General features: G+C 33.2%; 3 protein-coding genes across 9 annotated transcripts in view; 1 reads left to right on the forward strand and 2 right to left on the reverse strand.

Annotated features, from left to right (window-relative positions):
- The window catches only part of LOC130449574 (somatostatin receptor type 2-like), a 231,419-nt gene that overhangs the window by 136,611 nt on the left and 74,475 nt on the right, over nt 1–20,333 (forward strand). The window lies entirely within an intron of this gene.
- On the reverse strand, nt 535–6,067 carry LOC130449579 (chemokine XC receptor 1-like). Of its 2 annotated transcripts, XR_008910466.1 has the most exons (3): nt 5,968–6,067; nt 1,099–4,106; nt 535–924 (listed from the first exon to the last, which is right to left on the reverse strand). XR_008910466.1 is itself a non-coding variant. In XM_056787507.1 (2 exons), exon 2 carries the CDS (start codon nt 4,078–4,080, stop codon nt 3,178–3,180), a length of 903 nt encoding a protein of 300 aa, XP_056643485.1. In that variant the 5' UTR covers nt 4,081–4,106; nt 5,968–6,043; the 3' UTR covers nt 2,879–3,177. The 2 variants fall into 2 exon arrangements, 1 of the variants encoding a protein (XP_056643485.1); XM_056787507.1 differs by lacking the exon at nt 535–924 and having other exon boundaries at nt 2,879–4,106; nt 5,968–6,043.
- On the reverse strand, nt 11,137–19,761 carry LOC130449577 (uncharacterized). 3 transcript variants are annotated; one of them, XM_056787504.1, is made up of 2 exons: nt 19,682–19,761; nt 11,137–12,155 (listed from the first exon to the last, which is right to left on the reverse strand). In XM_056787504.1, exons 1-2 carry the CDS (start codon nt 19,682–19,684, stop codon nt 11,226–11,228), a joined length of 933 nt encoding a protein of 310 aa, XP_056643482.1. In that variant the 5' UTR covers nt 19,685–19,761; the 3' UTR covers nt 11,137–11,225. The 3 variants fall into 3 exon arrangements, with proteins under 3 accessions (XP_056643482.1, XP_056643483.1, XP_056643484.1); XM_056787505.1 differs by lacking the exon at nt 19,682–19,761 and adding an exon at nt 17,490–17,564 and having other exon boundaries at nt 11,191–12,155; XM_056787506.1 differs by lacking the exon at nt 19,682–19,761 and adding an exon at nt 15,702–15,773 and having other exon boundaries at nt 11,191–12,155.

The following is a 20,333-nucleotide window of genomic DNA, read 5'->3' on the forward strand; positions in this document are numbered from 1 at the left end:
AAATAAATTCATATAACATTATAAAGATATATGTGATGATATTTAAGACTTACGGGTTTGACAAAATTCAATAATCGATTTAGTATATACTGAAACACGTCCCCGAAGAAAATAATTTCTAATAAAAACGCCGTCGTTGATTTTTCTCATCGACTTCTTCACTCTTCACTAAGCTCTGATAAAGTTGAGAAAAAATGAGAGTTGAAAGGTTCGAATAATAGACCGATTCTTTTTATTTTTCTTTTGATTTCGGTTCGCAAGATTCAGTCGAATATAACGAAGGCGTTGATAATATGAAATTGAGACGTACACAAAAAATTCCTACCGAAATAATGATTATTTCTTCAAGTTTGTCCTCTATTCAAAGGTTTGTTTTTGTTTCTGTTTCTCACATGTTAACTATAATTGTTACACTATAAAAAATTCATTCATTCAGTGTTTGAACTTTCCATACTATGAAAGTAGTACGGAAAATGAGGTTATGTTCATATTTACCATCTTATTTTATTGATTGAATTACGTTGAAATGCAAAATGAATCAAAAGAGCTTTCTAATTTTATTTCACACAAACAACAAATCTTAATCACAGCTATTACAAATTTCATAGAATTCTTCCAAACAACGAGAGAAACTGTTTTTATAAAAAATCAAAAACTTACTTCTCTATCATAAAATTACGTATATATACATTAAGAGTACTGGTATAACTGTCTACTCATGATTGACATATGATTGACATATGATTGAAATATGATTGACATATGATTGACATATGATTGACATATGATTGACATATGATTGACATATGATTGACATATGATTGACATATGATTGACATATGATTGACATATGATTGACATATGATTGACATATGATTGACGTATGATATTTGCACATACAAACTCAACAAGTTGTTGTATGACCTAAGTTTTGTTGGAAGATTACTTAGTTATTTTGAAATATTGTGTCGAACATTTTAATAAGAAAGAAGACAAATATGTGATGTAATTAACTATATTTCGTTTAAATTTGTACAAGAAATAGTATTTTTATCTATAATTTTTGCTTTAAAAGTTCGTTTTTCTTAAAAACCGTACAAAAAAATTTGTAAATTACATATTTAACTAGAACTCTTCACACGTATGAAATAATTAAACGTTTATTTCTTAAAACTATCATCCATCTTGCCGTTGTTATTCCTCAACTCAAATTTCTTGAAGAATGTTTTTTAATTGAAGTATCAATCACGTAGATTCAATTTTCCGGAAAATCCATAACAATGGAGTCAAATGGAGATAAGTCTGGGCTACGGTGAGGCCTATCGTTGAACATATGACAGGTTACACCATCATGATGTATCCGTTGCAAAAAAATCAACACATATTTAAAATCAAAGGGGTTCTGCTGTTTTGTTGTTGTGGTAGAAAATCCGGTAGCAAAATAAAATATTTTGCTAATCATCCTTTATGAAAATATTGCCATCCAAACCGTCACTTTTGAATAATGTTAAGATCTTTGGTGTTATTAAGTTTTTAATGAACAATTTTAGTACCTTAGAATGTTATTTTAGGAAAAAAAGGGTTTCTTCTAGTCATATACAGGTGGTTCAGTTATTTGACTGCCTAATACGAGGTATGTCCATAATAAGTTCTTGATTAAAAATACCGCCGTTGCGGCGCTGCGAGCTTTACGGACAAAATGATGATTTGGTTGACGTAATTGAAGAGAAGCCTAAGCAAAACCGTAAGTTTACAACTAATGTTAATAATATGGAATTCCCGCATTCACTGATTTATAGAATTGTTACTGAAAAACGGAAATTTCTAAAACTTTGGCTTCCCAAAACAACAAACGGCCGATACACTTCAATTTTTGGCTGAGAAAAGACGGGAAAGGATTTTCTTTTTCGGAGAGACACGGAAGTTGAATCCTGGGTATCTTACTGAACTAAACGGCATTTAATAGAATGGTCCTCAGCCAAAATTAATGCTGAGCAAAACTTGACATCTTGTGTATTGTTTTTTGGATTAGAAAATGCATTTTTTCGTTCACTACAAGTCCTCTAAAAAATTGGGGGCAATGAAGAATAAGCGTCGAGGTTTGCGGCTAAAAGATTTTGTTTTTCCCATGAGGATTCTCGACTTCATACTGTGAACGTGCAATTAGACGTCTGAATTTGTAAGTGAAGAAAATTATAATCATCAAGCAATCAAAAGTTGTACTACGGTTTCCAATATATATCCACGAATTGTAGTAAAGTACAAAATTAACACACTCGTGGTCAAAAATAACGCACCATCCCGATTTCTGAAAATATTTTTTTGTTTAATAAATTTAAATTAATACTGCTATTGTTTAACTTCTTTTGTAGTAATTTTGAGTGTTTTTTAATGAGTAAAAAAATAATAATGGAAGCATTGTAACAAAACAATATGGCCCAAAAGGAACGACGTAATTTTCAAGAGTGTCAATTAAGGGCGGGTCTTGTAATAGACACCAATTCTGTGCGGGCATCAAAACAAATTCCTCTCGAAAACATGATAGACCCTCCTTGGAACTGCTCCCTGGGAATGATACCTCGCCGTCTTCGAATTTAATTACGTCCATCTGGACATCTGGACACCAATTTTCTAAATTCCAATCTAAATGTTGCCTTGTAAATCTTAGTCTAGCAGCACGATGCTGCCTGGTTAGCTAAGGTGTCTGGAGAAATCTTCTGCTGTGTAGACCAGCATCCTGAAGGTATTTAATTGCAAAAAACGGTCATCTCGAGGAAATAAAATTGCAGGACGTCCTTGTCCTGGCCTCCTAGAATGTGAACCGTTCCCTCGAAATCTTTTCATCAATCTGCCAATGGTTGTGTGGTGTACGCCAACTAACTCGACTATTCTTTCAGCTTTGCTTTAATTTAACTGCCCAAATCTATTCATTTTTTGTTTAACTAATCTCGACTTTAACACACCTCGATTGACTTAAATTACTTCTGTCCCAAGTTGGTACAACAATAGAATGAAAGAAACATAAAAATATGTATAAAATTAAAATTTGAAAAAACCACAAAAACATTTATTTGCTGATACGATATTTTGATTAAAATCCTAAGGATTAACATTTTAGGTTTTGATGTTGAAATAAAGGGTGGTGCGTTATTTATGGCTACGAGTTTATACACAGGTCTATAAAATATCTAAAAGATCTTGTTTCACTTTAAACTCAATGTCGGAATCGCCAATGGGCAAATTAAACATCGTCCTAACGCAAATTCTAAAACTTCTATCTAATACATACAAAATAATTAACAAAACTATGGCGTGACTTAATCCCAATAGCGTGGTTAATTCCAGAATCATATAATTCGTTGTAGGAGAAAAATATTTATGAAAAACTTTAATATTAAACAAATATAAAGTTGTGAATAACCAGGATATGAAGTAAGAAAAAGCTAATCTAAATTCCAATTTAGATTTCTCAACAACTATACTAGATCTCTTCAATTTGAAGCATCTCAACAAAGAAATTATACAGAAAAGAAAAAATATTCCCAAATAACTGAATCCGTAACACAAAACGGACAAGGGGGAACTGTTGTCGAATATACACAAAAAAGTCGTGATCAATATAAGAATCATTAAAAATATCCAAACAGCTAAAATTATAGTTTTATAATTGTTTCTACATCGTAACGAACACGATCTTTGATTAGCGAAAGTGTTAATATACCAATCTAATATTATAACAACTACAAAAAACTGATTTCCGGTTAAAAAATTAAAACTGTTTTCCTGCCATATACAAAACAGTCTTTTATCAATTGCTAATGTCTCAAAATCGAATATATTGTATATATAAGGCATAGAAGCGGTGATGAAAACATTGCAGATACACCAATTCACTATGTACCAATAAATCCTCGAATGCAGCTTGGGAAATTTGCATATCGTCAAAATTATTATTAAGTTTGACGTGGTGGAGAATAGAGACACAAAACCTCCTAAAATTCGAGTCGATAGAGGATATTGAACGAAGTGAATGACTTCTGTGTCGAAGGTCTCGTTGGTAGTGTTGAAATCCCAATCCATATTCTGCTTTCGAATTGGATTCGTACCTGTAACAAATATTTGTTTAGGTTATAATACTTCGATGGGTTAAATATCGGAGAGGAATGAATCCTTCCCAATATTCTCAGAAATATACATTAGATAGAGCCAATTATGACCGGCGCCATCAGAAAGTGTGCGACTGGGCCCCAGTCATAGTAATTTCCTAGTTAAATTGCTAGAATACAGCGTATTTGAAAATAATTACTAATAAAATCAAAACCGGTCGTTCCATGATGAAATTTAATATGGATTGAACTATTTTTTCTCCCGTTTGGTAATAGTATATTATTTACAGCTACCAATGAACAGAAAATTTTTGTCAACATGATAATTATAAGTACTACTACAGATATTGAAATAGTTTCTTTAACTTTTGTATTATAAGTAGTACTTTTTCTCGTAGTTGTACTTTTAATATTGTAACCACATGTTACAATTTTTTTCTCGTTCTAAGTTGTTGTTACCGATGTATCTATATACAACTGCGGCTGATTTCCACCAATCGAGTTTTTTGTTGCTGATAAGCGACGAAATACAAATTTTATTGCCCCCAGTAACCAACTTTTTAAATAGTTTATTTATACTTCTGGTAATTTGAAAATAAAGAGTTTGATGTGGTGTCCGCATTGAAAGATAGCTGTTAAGCCGAATTTACACGTGTCAAGTAGCTAAAGGTTCCTCCAATTTTAAAAAAAATACCAATTTTACTGCCCCCAGTAACCAACTTTTTATGTAGTTTATTTATACTTCTAGTAATTTGAAAATAAAGAGTTTGATGTGGTGTCCGCATTGAAAGATAGCTGTTAAGCCGAGTTTACACGTGTCAAGTAGCTAAAGGTTCATCCAATTTTTAAAAAAATACCAATTTTACTGCCCCCAGTAACCAACTTTTTATGTAGTTTATTTATACTTCTAGTAATTTGAAAATAAAGAGTTTGATGTGGTGTCCGCATTGAAAGATAGCTGTTAAGCCGAGTTTACACGTGTCAAGTAGCTAAAGGTTCATCCAATTTTTAAAAAAATACCAATTTTACTGCCCCCAGTAACCAACTTTTTATGTAGTTTATTTATACTTCTAGTAATTTGAAAAGAAAGAGTTTGATGTGGTGTCCGCATTGAAAGATAGCTGTTAAGCCGAGTTTACACGTGTCAAGTAGCTAAAGGTTCCTCCAATTTTAAAAAAAATACCAATTTTACTGCCCCCAGTAACCAACTTTTTATGTAGTTTATTTATACTTCTAGTAATTTGAAAAGAAAGAGTTTGATGTGGTGTCCGCATTGAAAGATAGCTGTTAAGCCGAGTTTACACGTGTCAAGTAGCTAAAGGTTCCTCCAATTTTAAAAAAATACCAATTTTACTGCCCCCAGTAACCAACTTTTTATGTAGTTTATTTATACTTCTAGTAATTTGAAAATAAAGAGTTTGATGTGGTGTCCGCATTGAAAGATAGCTGTTAAGCCGAGTTTACACGTGTCAAGTAGCTAAATTTAGTTACTTCTATGGTGAAAACAGCTTGCGCAAGTACCTAATTTACTTGAGTATGTAGTTTCTCCCACCACTGCTTTCCGGCAAATAAAACACCGACTAAACCAGTTGGTTTAGTCTAGTTCATTAGTACATTTTGAGGGGATTATTTTTATTTGATTTGGTAGTGTGTTTTTATTCATTTATTGTTATATATTAATAATAAATAACAACTAAACCGGAATACTTATCAAAATGTAGACGCTCGTTAAAAAACCGGACTTAAATTTTAGTTTCTGGCTTTAATAACTTGCTTTAGCTCCTTGATACGTGTAGACTCGGCTTTACTACATATCAATCAAAAAGTTAGTTTTTCTTCAAAAATATTAAACGATAATTACCTTTTTTAAGTAAAAGCTCCCAAATTTAAAACACTAACTGTTAACAAACACTTAACAGGCCAACATTATATTAAAGCGCAAATTACGTATGACTGGAAATAGAGATGCATTACATGAATAACCAGAAAAGATTAGAGCCATTTAGGATATTATTTAATTAAATTGATCAAGATATGATGGCGATTGTAAGGCGTTATGAATCAGACTGAAATACAAGTTGTCCCAGTCGGTTTTTAACTAAAATTTCGTTAGTACCACTTTTTTTACAATTAAAATACATGTAAGAAAAAAAAATACATAGAATCAAACTAAAGTACAATTTATCTTTATTTATTACTAGGTTACTATTACTAGAAAGAAATAAATCTGATGTAACTGCTCAAAGAACTTATTGGTCAATTCCTCTACGTCTTTTGATCCCTTTAAGTATTACTGACATTGCTGAATGTATATAAATGAACCTAAAATACTTATTTGTGAGAAATAGTGCCTTAATATTGTATTAGTTTGCTTATTATTTGACTTACCTTTCACAATAATAGAACACGTGTATTAATTAAACACCTACACGTTTCTGTTTTGATTTAAAACTATTTTCAAAAAATGTTAAGTACAATATGTACAGGTACGATAATGGCCGTTGTTAGCGGGAGCTCACAACACTTGTTTATTCACTTGAGAGGAAAAACTGTCTTTTCGGTTATTAATTAATTGTCAATAAACAATTATTGCACTTGAAATTCATTATTAATTTACGATGAGAGTAAAATTAACGAGAGAGATTCACAGGAACTTTTAACAGTCACTGCTACGATCGATACAAGAAGGAAATTGAAATTATTAATAAGAATTTATCGTATTATGACTATTATACTACATTGCAATGGAAATGATCGTATAGGGGAGAAAAATTCAGACAGACGGAAAGTCATGACAAAGAGAATAAAAATCTTCCCAAAAAAATTAAGGTAATTATACAATTTCACGATCACCTGGTTTTTTGGCTCTAGAAAATCGAAAAATGGATGGATTTTAATGATCTTGGTATCAAAATGTTCCATTTTACGGCGGATTTATAAAAAAAATTAGTAAAAATAGCTGGAATGAAAATTTCTCATAGTTTTACTGTTTTAAATCGTAAAAAAAACGGTTTTGCAAAAAATCCTTCACAAAAAATTATCTCATTATCAGATAAAGTTCTTATATTTTTTTTTGTATTCTACATAAATTAATAAACAATTTAAAAAAAATCCAAAAAGAATGATTTTTTCAGTTTTTATAGCTTAAAATGAGATCGATGAAAAACCATCAATTTTCGTGAATAGTTTCGTACTATATTCTATACAATCCGCCGTAAAATGGAACATTTTGAGACCAAGATCATTAAAATCCATCCATTTTTCGATTTTCTAGAGCCAAAAAACCAAGTGACCGTGAAAGTGTATAATTACCAAAATTAAGATTTATAATATAAAAATAAAAAAACTAGGGGTGGACTACCCTTAACATTTAGGGGAATGAAAAATAGATTCTTGGACCAACCCTATATGCATAGAAAATTTCATGAGAATCGGTCATGCCGTTTCGGAGGAGTTCAATTTCAAACACCGCGACACGAGAATTTTATATAGTCCAGGAGCCGGCAATCTCAAAAGATCAGTAACCGTGGAATTGCAAAATTTTTATATAAATAGACAGAGGAACAAAATGCACTCGGTAAGCGTCGATTTATTTGGCCGAAAGTATGAAAAAAAAAATGATTATTAAAAAAAAAATTGTGTGTGTCAGCTCCGACGCACGACTGGAGTTTACTCCTTAAGTTTGATAGTCTAACCAGACGCAAAAAGAGTTTATTTAACTTAAAAAAGATTGATACTGTATAAAAGTGTAAATTTGTTAATTAATGAAAATAATATACATATATAAATATATATTTATTCAATTTATTCATTTCTTATACATTTATTATAACTAATCGACGAAATATTTTACATTAAACTTTTTACAATAGTCAATAATCTCGATAATTCATATCGAGTTGATTATCTAATTTTATGTGTTGTTTTCAAATATATATTTATATGAACTACATCGATAATTATTAAAATATTTAATAAATACAAATTGCACATGCTCATACATATAATACATGAATTAAAACGTACCTTGCAACCACGTGCTTGTTAGATGTTCCGGCAATATCATCTACACCTCTTTCTGCCATAGTTATTTGAAAATACTTTCAGTTCACTTTAGCGGAACACAATGATAATAATATGACAGGAATATAAGTATGTTGACACTGACAAATTAGAAAGTTGCGCATCATAGGATGCGCACCAAAAACGTAACGAGGTCATTCATCGATAGATTTTACTCCTCACATTTTTCTCATACCGGGCCCCTTATATATGCAAACGATATTCGATAGGAAATTTTGTGAATTAATGAAACAAAATCGGCTTAGCAGTGTTTTTCAGTCGGAAGGGCCTGATTTTCTTTATTTAAAGGGACAAAATTTCCCCATCATTCCGGAAAACTTTTTTTTCAATTTGCTTATTTTTATGTAAATTTTAAAAATATGATATGCGTGCCTAAAAACGGCCGAAAATATTGCGCACACCAGTTTTATTGCATACAGACTCGATTCTCATTAATGGCAATAAGCTTTCAACTACAATTTTTTTTATTTACAGTAATATAAAGGAAGCTGATACAAGGATTTTCTTTTCTCTCAACAAATGTTTACCTCATCATAAAATTCTTATAAAGTCAATAGACAGTAAAGAAATAAATTATATTAACTGTATCTTCGTTTCCTTTTATGTGAGAGGATCCAAAAAAAATTTTTGGTTTTTATCTTTTATGTATTGCAAGTTGCTGTTTGGTTTTGATTGGAATTTGTGGTGTGAGGATTTTGTCGCATATGTACTCAAATACTGTACACAAACATAATTATATAATTTACTGTAATATGAAGAGATAAAATACACATGAAGTACATGAAAAAACTGTTTGTTATATAGAAAATCTGTTATTTGAGTTTACTTAATAACTTCGTAGGCTCACGTCTACGGCAATCGGCCGTGCTCCGAAAATCGGCTGTAGTTTATTAACCAATTGTCATGGAATTTCAACTGAAAGCTTAAAACTTATCTAGTACTATGCGGAATAAAATAGGCTGTTTTTTTTTCGAAAATATTTAGTCTTCTTTGCACGAATGGCCTATAAACAAATAAAAAAGTCGTTTTCCTATTAAAATTTTTGTCTTCCAAGTACTATAAAACTGTTCCAAATGCTTTAACATGTACGTACGAGTGCTCGTTTTGAAAGAAAAAAGTATTTTCTTTGAAATAGATTCTCAAAAGTCCCAATTATATTTGTCCAGGCCAAAATACGACCGATTGTAAAAGAAATCAGCGAATTTTTTAATTTTTTTTACACATCTTTGCCTATAACTTTGGTTCTAATGAAAGTTTTTTCAAAATTTAAAAACGGAAATATTCGTTAGAAGATTTGCAATGAAACTGTTCTAATCAAAACCCCGTAACTATTGTAGATAATAAATATTGGCCGTTTAAGCAATTAAATTTTTAATAACAAAAACTGACCGGGGGCCAGCCTCGCAACCCCCAAAAATCGAATCTCCGGTTCAAAAAATATTTGGCGACCAAAAAAGGACTACGAGAATCGTTGACAGCGTCCGGACTAATAGGTATGTTGCCCAAACGATCAATATTATCTGCACAAATGTATACTTTACAAAATTGATATTAAAAACCTTTCAAAATAGCCCCCCTCCTCAAAATTTGACGGAGCTTACCTCACCAAAAGTTCATTCGACTTTTTGACATCCACTGTATTATTAATTATTATTTATTTTCGGTATGAATAAAACTAACAAAAACTAACCAGGGGCCAGCCTCGCAACCCCCGAAAATCGAATCTCCGGATCAAAAAATATTTGGCGACCAAAAAAGGACTACGAGAATCGTTGACAGCGTCCGGACTAACAGGCATGTTGCCCAAACGATCAATATTATCTGCACAAATGTATACTTTACAGAATTGATATTAAAAACCTTTCAAAATAGCCCCCCTAACCAAAATTTGACGGAGCTTACCTCACCAAAAGTTCATTCGACTTTTTGACATCCACTATATTATTAATTATTTTATTATTAATTATTATTTATTTTCGGTATGAATAAAACTAACAAAAACTAACCAGGGGCCGGCCTCGCAACCCCCAAAAATCGAATCTCCGGATCAAAAAATATTTGGCGATCAAAAAAAGGCTACGAGAATCACTGACAGAGCCCGGACTAATAGGCATGTTGCCCAAACGATCAATATTATCTGCACAAATGTATACTTCACAAACTTGATATTAAAAACCTTTCAAAATAGCCCCCCTAACCAAAATTTGACGGAGCTTACCTCACCAAAAGTTCATTCGACTTTTTGACATACACTGTATTATTAATTATTTTATTATTAATTATTATTTATTTTCGGTATGAATAAAACTAACAAAAACTAACCAGGGGCCGGCCTCGCAACCCCCGAAAATTGAATCTCCGGATCAAAAAATATTTGGCGATCAAAAAAGGGCTACGAGAATCACTGACAGAGCCCGGACTAACAGGCATGTTGCCCAAACGATCAATATTATCTGCACAAATGTATACTTCACAAACTTGATATTAAAAACCTTTCAAAATAGCCCCCCTAACCAAAATTTGACGGAGCTTACCTCACCAAAAGTTCATTCGACTTTTTGACATCCACTGTACTATTAATTATTTTATTATTAATTATTATTTATTTTCGGTATGAATAAAACTAACAAAAACTAACCAGGGGCCAGCCTCGCAACCCCCGAAAATCGAATCTCCGGATCAAAAAATATTTGGCGATCAAAAAAAGGCTACGAGAATCACTGACAGAGCCCGGACTAATAGGCATGTTGCCCAAACGATCAATATTATCTGCACAAATGTATACTTCACAAACTTGATATTAAAAACCTTTCAAAATAGCCCCCCTAACCAAAATTTGACGGAGCTTACCTCACCAAAAGTTCGTTCGACTTTTTGACATCCACTGTATTATTAATTATTTTATTATAGGTTATTATTTATTTTCGGTATGAATAAAACACATTAATAAAAAGTGTTACTTATAATTGTTTAACTTAATTAATAAAATGACTACATTTTTTTGATATCACAATGTTTTTTTTGAAAAAAAAATATTCAACTTATCTGTACAGTAGTGTTATAAACGACAGGTTCTTCTTGCATCTCATCATTTCCGTATTGATTGCATTTACATCTAAGTACGTAACCCAAGAAAGTATTATAATTATTGTCGAATTTATACAATGTGACGAAAAAATAAATCGGATTCATTATACTTAAAAATAAAGAAATATTTACTAAACTAATGATTAGAAAATAATGTGCTTCGATGAATAAACCCACGAAACCGACAACGAGTAAAGGAAAAACTGCTAAAAAGAAAATATTACTCAGAATATACGGTACGTTCGATACAGGGGTAGTCTGAACTAACTTCCTACGTTTCACAAGATGAGTTATATTCATAACGATCATAAACAGTAAAAAAATACTATAAGATAATACCAAAATAACTTCAGCATATCCACGAGATCTTCTGACGCAAGTTCCTATATGTAAGGCCACGCATGTAACGAATAAGACATATACAATAATCAGCACGAAGTGAAGATGCGCCGACAATTTCCTAGACGCTCTGGGATAGTACATTTTCAAAAACCAATACAAAAATAACAATTCTATCAAAATAACATCGCCGAATAAAGCTGTATATTCGGTTTGTTCCAAAACGCAAAACGTCGTGTACCTCCAAATCCCAGTCCAGTACATTTCAATTCTGAACGTAGCCGGCTGCGTCACCATAAAAAACGTATTAAGTACACACCAATTAAGTAAAATGATATTTTCTTTTTCTTTCCTCAATCTCCTGTGTTTTAATATGACGAACATTAATAAAGAATTTGCTATTATGCATAATATCGAAAGAATCGTATACAATTCCAAATATATTTTATAAAATAATGTGATGTCGGATAAGGCGTTGTAGGTTTCTTCTTCCAAGCCGGTGACGTTGACAGTGACATTGACGTTGGAGGCGTTCATTTCCTGAAATAGAGAAAACTTCCATTAAACCATAGAACTGCTAGAAATAAGAAGAATCGTATTGAAAAGTTAGGTTAGGTTAGGTTAAGTAACTAGCCCACGTCCAGCGCTTGAAAATTTTAAATAAACCTAATTTTCTCTACAGTAAAGTGTAATTTATGTGGCAAATACGACAAAAAATTATTGAAATAAGTTGTTTAGAATCAATGTTTAAATTCCTTTAACGAATTTCCAATTTGTAACGTACGTTTATTGGTAAGTGACTTTTTGGTCTCGAGTTTGAGCAATCGTATTTAATTTATACTTGCACACTTGTTAAAGACTGAAGAAAACGCGATAATTCGATGAAAATATCTGATTTTCCTGATTAATTTCGACAAGATTCATAAATGTTTGATGCAACCATCAACACATCTGTACCGACCGGGCAAGTAAAAACGAGAAACGATTCAGTTTAGAGCTTCAGGGAAAAAATTATAACAAAATTGGTCCTTAGAAATACGCGGAAATTATTTATAGAATTTTAGGTTTTTATACAGGGTTTTCCTGCAAAAAATTCGGTGGTGTGTAGATGGCATTAAAATAATGATGTGATATGATGACCCCTCGTTTCAGAAATTATATTTAAATATAATTTCTAAGTTATACATTCGAATTTTGTGTGTTTGACGGAATAAAAAACTCTACGTTACTATCTGAGGCCAGAGACGGGTTATACCCAATCTAAATTCATCATTATGTCACAATACTTTTTTTTGGAAAGGCCTTAATTCAAACAAAATAAACGTTGAACTAGATTGTACTCTGGGCAAGGCTACTCCTTCGGTTTTAACAGTAAATAGCAGAGTTTAAACGAGGCCGTACGACATGCGAAAACCAGCTTTGCAATGGTTGATTAAACGAGGTTACTACTCAAGAAATATTGAAGAAAACTGAAGGTGCGCGAGCTAGTAGACACAATAGGCGATTCAAAGAGTCCAGTACATCGCATATTAACTGAAAATTTGGACATGAGGAAGTTGTGTGCAAAATGGGTGCCGCGTTTGCTCACAACGGAACAAAACCAGCTTCCTGAAGATGTTTCCATCGAGTGTTTGGCAATGTTTAATAGAAACGAAGCCGTTTCATAACCGTTACTTCACACCAGTACCAAAAAAAATAATCAAAACAATGTACTGAAAAAGGAGAACCGGCTCCAAAGAAGGCTTAATCCGTAGTCAAGGTCACGGCGTCGATTTTTTTGGGATACGCGTAAGATAATTTTCATTCACTATCTTGAAAAAAGGAAAACTATCAACGGCGGATATCCTGCAACGTTCGAGCGAAGAAATCAAGCAAAAACTGCCATATTTGATTGAAAAGAAAGTGGTGTGTGTGTTGCAATAACCAAAATTGATAAATTAAAGTTTAAATTGCTATCTCGTGCGATCTATTCGCCAGATTCAGCTCCCTGGAATTATTCTATGTTCCCAGACTTGAAAAAATAGCTGGGTGGTCAAAGATTTTGCAACAATGAAGACGTGATGTCGGCAGTTTGAGAAGCTTGACAATTCATATTTTCTTTGTTGAGCCAGGCACTTCTGGGACCAACCTCGTATATTTTCATTATTTCCTCACCCAATAGCTGCGATCATTCTCATTGATTTTAATGGAATACAATACACCATTTTCGTAATAAATGCGTTTGTTAAACTAACCCCGGTATGAGATCAATTTTTTTTCATAACAGATGAAGGTTAATAACAAAACATAAAACGTAATCATAAAAATGTTTTCCATTGTGATACATTGTCCTCCGTGTCTAATTCTATTTAATTAATTCATAACCAGAAATTATGTCTTTTTCTGTATAGCGTAAATGACAATCGTATTTTCCACTCTACGTCTGACGGATTATTAAAACTACCCCGAGCTCGTTCCGAGCATTTGAACACAAAATTTTTCCGTTGCCAAACAAGCCGTGGAAAGACTAATTATTTAAGAAACCAATTTTTTGACAACAATTTTTTTAATACGTGGATTCACCAGCAGGCTGAATAGGCTGTTGCCTATGGCGGCGGAATTATGCCAAAAATTTTGACAGACGTAGTAAAATACGCCTAAAATAATGTTCTTTAACAATTTTTTGCCGAGAAAATTATCAAAATCTTATACAAAACCATAGTTCTCAAACAAAAGCATCGAATTTCAGAGGTCAGTAGAGCCGGCAAAAGATAAATAGCCTCCTGGAGGTAAATCGGTAAATCCGCCACAATGTGTGGATATACAAGCTTAGTCCATGCTTTTTTGCTGGTTTTTTGGTTTCTTTCCAAGTTTTTCTTGAGTATAGAGCAATTACTTTATCCCACAAGTCCTCCTACTTTTTATTTTTGCGTCCCCTACTCTCATGGTTGATATTGAATATTCCATTCTTTTTAAATGACCTCCTGAACTTTCTTTGTCCAATTAATTTCATGAGTGACATCTCCAAATCTTGTAGAACTCACACATTTGTTAACCTAGCCTTTTCAGGAACATCTCCCACGCTGCTTGGGAATTCATTTCTTAAAAGTAACATCGTCCAAATGTAAACCATGTCGTTCACGATAAACATTAGACCCATAGGTGTTAAATCACGTCTGCGTGGAGGCCAACTCATGTCACCTCTCCTGGAAATCAATTTGCCAGGAAAAACTCGTGTCAGAGATTTATTGGACGTGTATGAAGTTGTTCAAATCATCTTCTTTGGTTATAACCATTCGAGTTTTGCAGTTCAAACTCTAAGAAGTCGTTTTCCATCTTCATTTTCTTTAATTAGAGGATTTTAGGGTTTTCTTATGTTTGTGCTTTGGATTGGTTACATTCCAGTGGCAATTATGCTTTTCAATTAAGATTAAAATGAGCTACAGCCACTTCTTATTCCTTCCGTGATTAGAAAAGCCTCTAAAATGACAACCGGTCTTAGTACTGTACGGTAGATCCTCTTTTTTGTGCGCCTGCTGAGTAGGAAGGAGTTCGGCTTCTTCTGGGCATTGTAATACGCCTTGTTTCCAGTTTTCACTCTCTCCTCTATATCCAGTGGAGCCTCGTTGTTTTCAGTTATGATAGATTCAAGATATTCGAAGTTGTCAATACTCACGAAGGTGTAGTCCCTTCTGTTTAGCAAGTCAACATGATCTGTGTAGGCCATCTTCCGTCTTAATCGGTTGAGTAAGGTTCCTCCTGGATTGGTCTGCAGCCTCCTAAACATTCTTTTTAATACAAGAGCATCCACTTGCTTCAGACCTCTTCTACCGATGAATAGGCGTTGCATAAGGTCATGACCACTAGTCTTATTACGCTGTCGTAAGCTTGCCAGTTATGAAGAATTGGTAGTCTCCAATCACTCGCTCTGACGTACACCTCCAGCCTTCTAGACAGTATCCTGGCCATTTCTTTGTAGATGCCGTTTAGCAAGGAAATGCCTCTGTAGTTGGTGCAGTTTAATATTTAATCCTAATGAGTCCATGGACGCTTGCCTTAAGTTGTGAGCCTACATACTTAAGAAGTTCTCACGGTTTATCTACTTACTTACTGAGCTAATTCTTGTTGAAGCTGTTTTGACGTTACACGTATTCTCGGTAAAGCTTGCAGTCTCAGAAATCTATTGCCTGCAGGTGTAGTCGCGGATGGACGACCCTGCATTTTCCTTCTATCATATCCTCCGGTTTCTCTATATCTCACCACTACCTGTGACACAGTTGACTGATTATTTTTTTGTATATTGTCAACGTCTTCAATAGGTGTAATTGTTTTTAAAATTTAGTCCATTGCGATTCCATACTTTTCTCGCGAAGTGTATAGAAGAAAATATCCCAATTAGATTCCTAATATCCGCTATTTTTGTAACCAAAATTGTTTATTTAATTAACCTAACAATGCACGACAGGCATTTGTTTTTTTTTTGGATATAACTGCAGCTTATGCAACACAATAAACATTATTGTTAGTGCGATTATCTAACTGGAGGTTGGAATACGTTAGAATCCGATAAACGAGACGCAACAATGACTTTTAATAATAATTTATTAAACCATATTCCATGGGGTGATGCCTTATTTTTCATTCAGTATATTTTAAACGTGTTTTTCGTCAAAGAATCTGAACCCAAAATTTGCAATGCAAATGAAATTTAACGTGCAGAAAAGCATAGAAAATATGAAGATATTCTGATGGAAACTAACATTACTGATTAAGTAATGGTTTTATTAGAAATTCATCGTTTTCCATTAGTCTTTTTAAAAGAAAATGAGTTACAGATAACTTTTTTTAAATGCCGTTCAACATAATGCAATATAACGTGCAATGCAATACAAAAAAGCATGCAAATCAGCTGAGTTTGAACTATTTAAAAAAACTTAGTAAAAATTTGAGGTTAGGAATTTGTTTACTTTTACTGTTTACAGAGACTTGCATGCAATTTTTTGCACGTGTTTAAGCCATGAAAATAATGCTGTGACATAAAAAATTGAGTTATAAGCTTTTAAAGTTGCCAAAATAGAATTTATATTTATTTTATTGAAAATACTTATATTGAAACGCAATCATACTGTCGATCATCATGTAACTCACATGAGAAAAAACTTTGAAGGCCTATAACTCAGAAATTAGTGATCGTATGAGATTTTTTTATGTCACAGCTTTATTTTTACATCATCTACTCAATCCTCTACGAACAGCAAAACCGGAGTACGAGGACTGGCTATAAAATAACGAGACTAGTTACGAAAAACGGTTTTATTATAAAAATTATCATAATTTCGAATGCTCCCCTTCAATATACTCCCCTACTTTCGCCACACACCTTTCCATAGGTTTTTTCCATTGATCGAAGCAGTGCTAAAAGTTTTCTTCGATTGAAATCGGGTCTATTTCAAAAGAAGTCGCACGGAGCCATATCTGATTAGTACGGCGGGTGTTCGAGCGCTGAAATGCGCTTACTGGCCAAATACTGCTTCACAGGTGACGCGTTATGGACAGGTGCGTTGTCCTGGTGCAAAATCCACGAGTTGCTCATCCACAACTCTTTTTTTACGAACTAGTTCTCGTAGCGTTGCCAAAACTGACAAATAGTAAGTCTAGTTGACAGTCTGATCCTCTGGAACCCATTCGGTCATTTACCCCACGCGTCTAGGTCGCCCTTTAGGCGAATAGTCTCGTTACTTATTAGCCAGACCTCGTATGATATGATAAACTATTTTGGAAAGTATATCAAACGACATCAACTGATGTATGAAAACTAAAAATAAACATAGATAACTTCTGGCCAGTTAGGCACTAGAAATAATTTTGAAATTTACGAATAAATACAAAGCTCACCACCAAATTAACGATTTAAATAAAACTTTCAGTTGGTTCCACTAGATAATATTTTCAATCACAGACACATGTTTATTCAACAATAACAAAGATAAGTTGTTTGCTAACATAAATTGAGATACAGAAACTCACTCCCTCCCATTTCATCTTAAACAAGGTCGAATACCACGATGATATGCTACTTAACAGAAGCGGTTTTGATGACAAAAATAATACAGGAGATAATTGATAAGTCTGAAATATACACAAATGTTTTTATTTTGTTTAATGGTGGATCTGTCTACATGCCAGAAACGATTGTGATAAATAATTTTACAAACACTTCTGTTCTATAATGAATGTGTAAGAATCAAAATCAAATTAGGTTAGGTTAGGTTAGGTTAGGTTAGGTTATGTTAGGTTAGGTTAGTGCCCTTAAGAATATATAAATTCTAGGAGTAAGTTATGGCGCAAAAACACATAAAATGAAGCTTCTAATGAGTATCATCATTTGACAGGGCTTCATAGAATTGTCTGTTGTCTTCCAACAAGTGAAGAATCATTACCAGCATATTTTGTTTTGTTTTTTCTTCTCTCTCTCTCTCTCTGTTTTTTGAGGCTCTATTTATACCTGTAAAATTTTGGGCAAACCAAAAGAAAGCGTTTGGTCTTCCATAGGAACCATGCCTTGTTGTCAGGACGCAGAAATTGTAAAATATTCTTCTCAAACACTTCTTCTAGTATTAATTTTTGTTTTATTTTGAAACTATACAAGACGATGACTGTTGGAAATTTGCGGGTACAATTTAATAGCAATTTTTTGACAGTTAAAACATTATTTCAAGTATATATTTTCTATATTACCATTTTGTTTTACTATACAATAATCCAAGTAACAACACCAAAAAAGTAGGTTGAGATTACTACAATTTTTGTAATACGATGGGCGGTTCAAGAAATATTTAATAAAACGTGTTTTTCAAGATAACAGCTGAAGGGAAGCCCCTCCCCCATGACGCCCACTTGGATTTACATTCAGGGGACGCCCCTGAACATATTTAAAAAAAAACTACCTGTTCCCGTACGTTTTTTACTCTCTTGGCCTAAAAATGTTGGTCGAACAATTAGGTTGATTTAGCGAGATGATTCAATATCGATAGAGAAGCGAATGAAGAGCCAGGAAAATGGAGAAAAATGAGCTGAAAGACAATTAAATGAGCCGCTTTTCACCCACCATCGATTCCATTAGTATTTTCTTTTATTAACTGTCTTCTCCACTACATCTAGTATTTATCTGTTGCTTATTGGCTAACGCATCCTACCAGGAATGTCAACTGTTTTTCCCGTACACTCCATGGTGTTCCGGAATCCATTGCTTAGCTGGTTCAGCTTTTCCAGACGTATCCAAATCAGTTTGGATTTTATTATATTGGTGCTTAGAGCTCTTTGGTTGCTTGCCTGTTGAACAGAATGATATGGTGCCATTTCTGTTTATTTATCGCATGGTGTTTTATTCCTAATTGCTCTTACAGCTTAGTATTGAGTTCTCGAAGCTCTATACCCAAAACCAATGCTTTACGGTTGCCGTGTAAATCGATGTCACAATCCCAATTCCTCTCTGCGAAATTTCTGCACACCATCAGAGCATTTGTCGACATTATCTTCTTGTAATTGAGTCCTCTTTGAACTATGTCACAGATTCTTTCCTCAAAGCTCGTCCTTGCGTAGATGACAAAGTCAGTCGATCCACATTCGTCTACTACTAGGCTCTACATAATTGGGGATGTAATTTCTCCTTGTGGTAATAGAAACACTCCTGTGGAGTGTTGTCAAAGGCGCCTTCTATGTCCAAGAAGCACATACTACGTTTCTTTTTATTCGTGAAAGCATTCCGAATTCCGTTTTTTATGCATATTGGTAAGGATGGGCTTCTTGGGAAGGTTGGGAAGATTCCGTCGCCTCCTGGTGAATTGGACCGTTGAAAGTTGTCCAAAAACCATTTGATTCGTTCATTGTTCGTTACACAATATTAATCAATGTAAATTTATTACTTTAAAAATTTTTGATATGAAGTTGCAGCGGTTTTTACTTACACGGGCATGTCAACAAACAAAATTTCATATTCGGTTTCAATGTCAGTTATGTAACTAATACAAAATGGAAATAGAGAATAATAATTATAATACTATAGTATAATAATGGAAAAGGCTTACCATTATCGACACCAACGAACCGATTAAGAATATTTTTGTCAAATTGTTTGGAATGAAAATGTTGCTACGACAATATTTACCAAACTGAAGGTTATCGTAATTTTGATATTCGTATTTTACTACCAGATAGGTAATGGAAATTAAACGGGATAAACAATTTTTTAATTCACTCCATAATTGGATCGAAAAGTCGCTCACTTTAGTCGCAAAACGTTAAATTCAACGTACAGGTTGTCCCAAATTAATAGATTACATATAAACGTAAAAGAAAACTAATTAGTCGTTACGAAATATGGAAAATACGAAGTATGATAAATAAATTAATTACTATAAGCAATATTCAAAGTTATTCGAATCAAATGTGTCGTATATTTTATTGGTAGTTAACAGAAAAATATTAGTTTTTGTCATTCGTGTTTTTTTACCAAATTTTAACTTTTCCGTTAAATTCTCTAAGTAGCTTAGGGTTGTCATCAATTATTTTCACGAAGTCACCTTTGGAACTTAGTCATCAAGGCTTCTACACATTTTATTAAGCCTAGATATCCATTGCTTCATCTCATGTCTTTGGCTCTGTCGATTACCTTGTCTAGATGATTGTCCTGAATACTTGGAATATCCAGTCAAACTCTTAGATACCCCGACAGTAATC

The sequence above is a fragment of the Diorhabda sublineata genome, chromosome 10 (genome assembly GCF_026230105.1).
Source record: "Diorhabda sublineata isolate icDioSubl1.1 chromosome 10, icDioSubl1.1, whole genome shotgun sequence".
NCBI classification, from domain to species: Eukaryota; Metazoa; Arthropoda; class Insecta; order Coleoptera; family Chrysomelidae; genus Diorhabda; species Diorhabda sublineata.

Excerpts from the sequence above, each read along its gene's own strand:
- LOC130449579 (XM_056787507.1), bottom strand. The coding sequence starts at position 4,080 with ATGGATTGGGATTTCAACACTACCAACGAGACCTTCGACACAGAAGTC.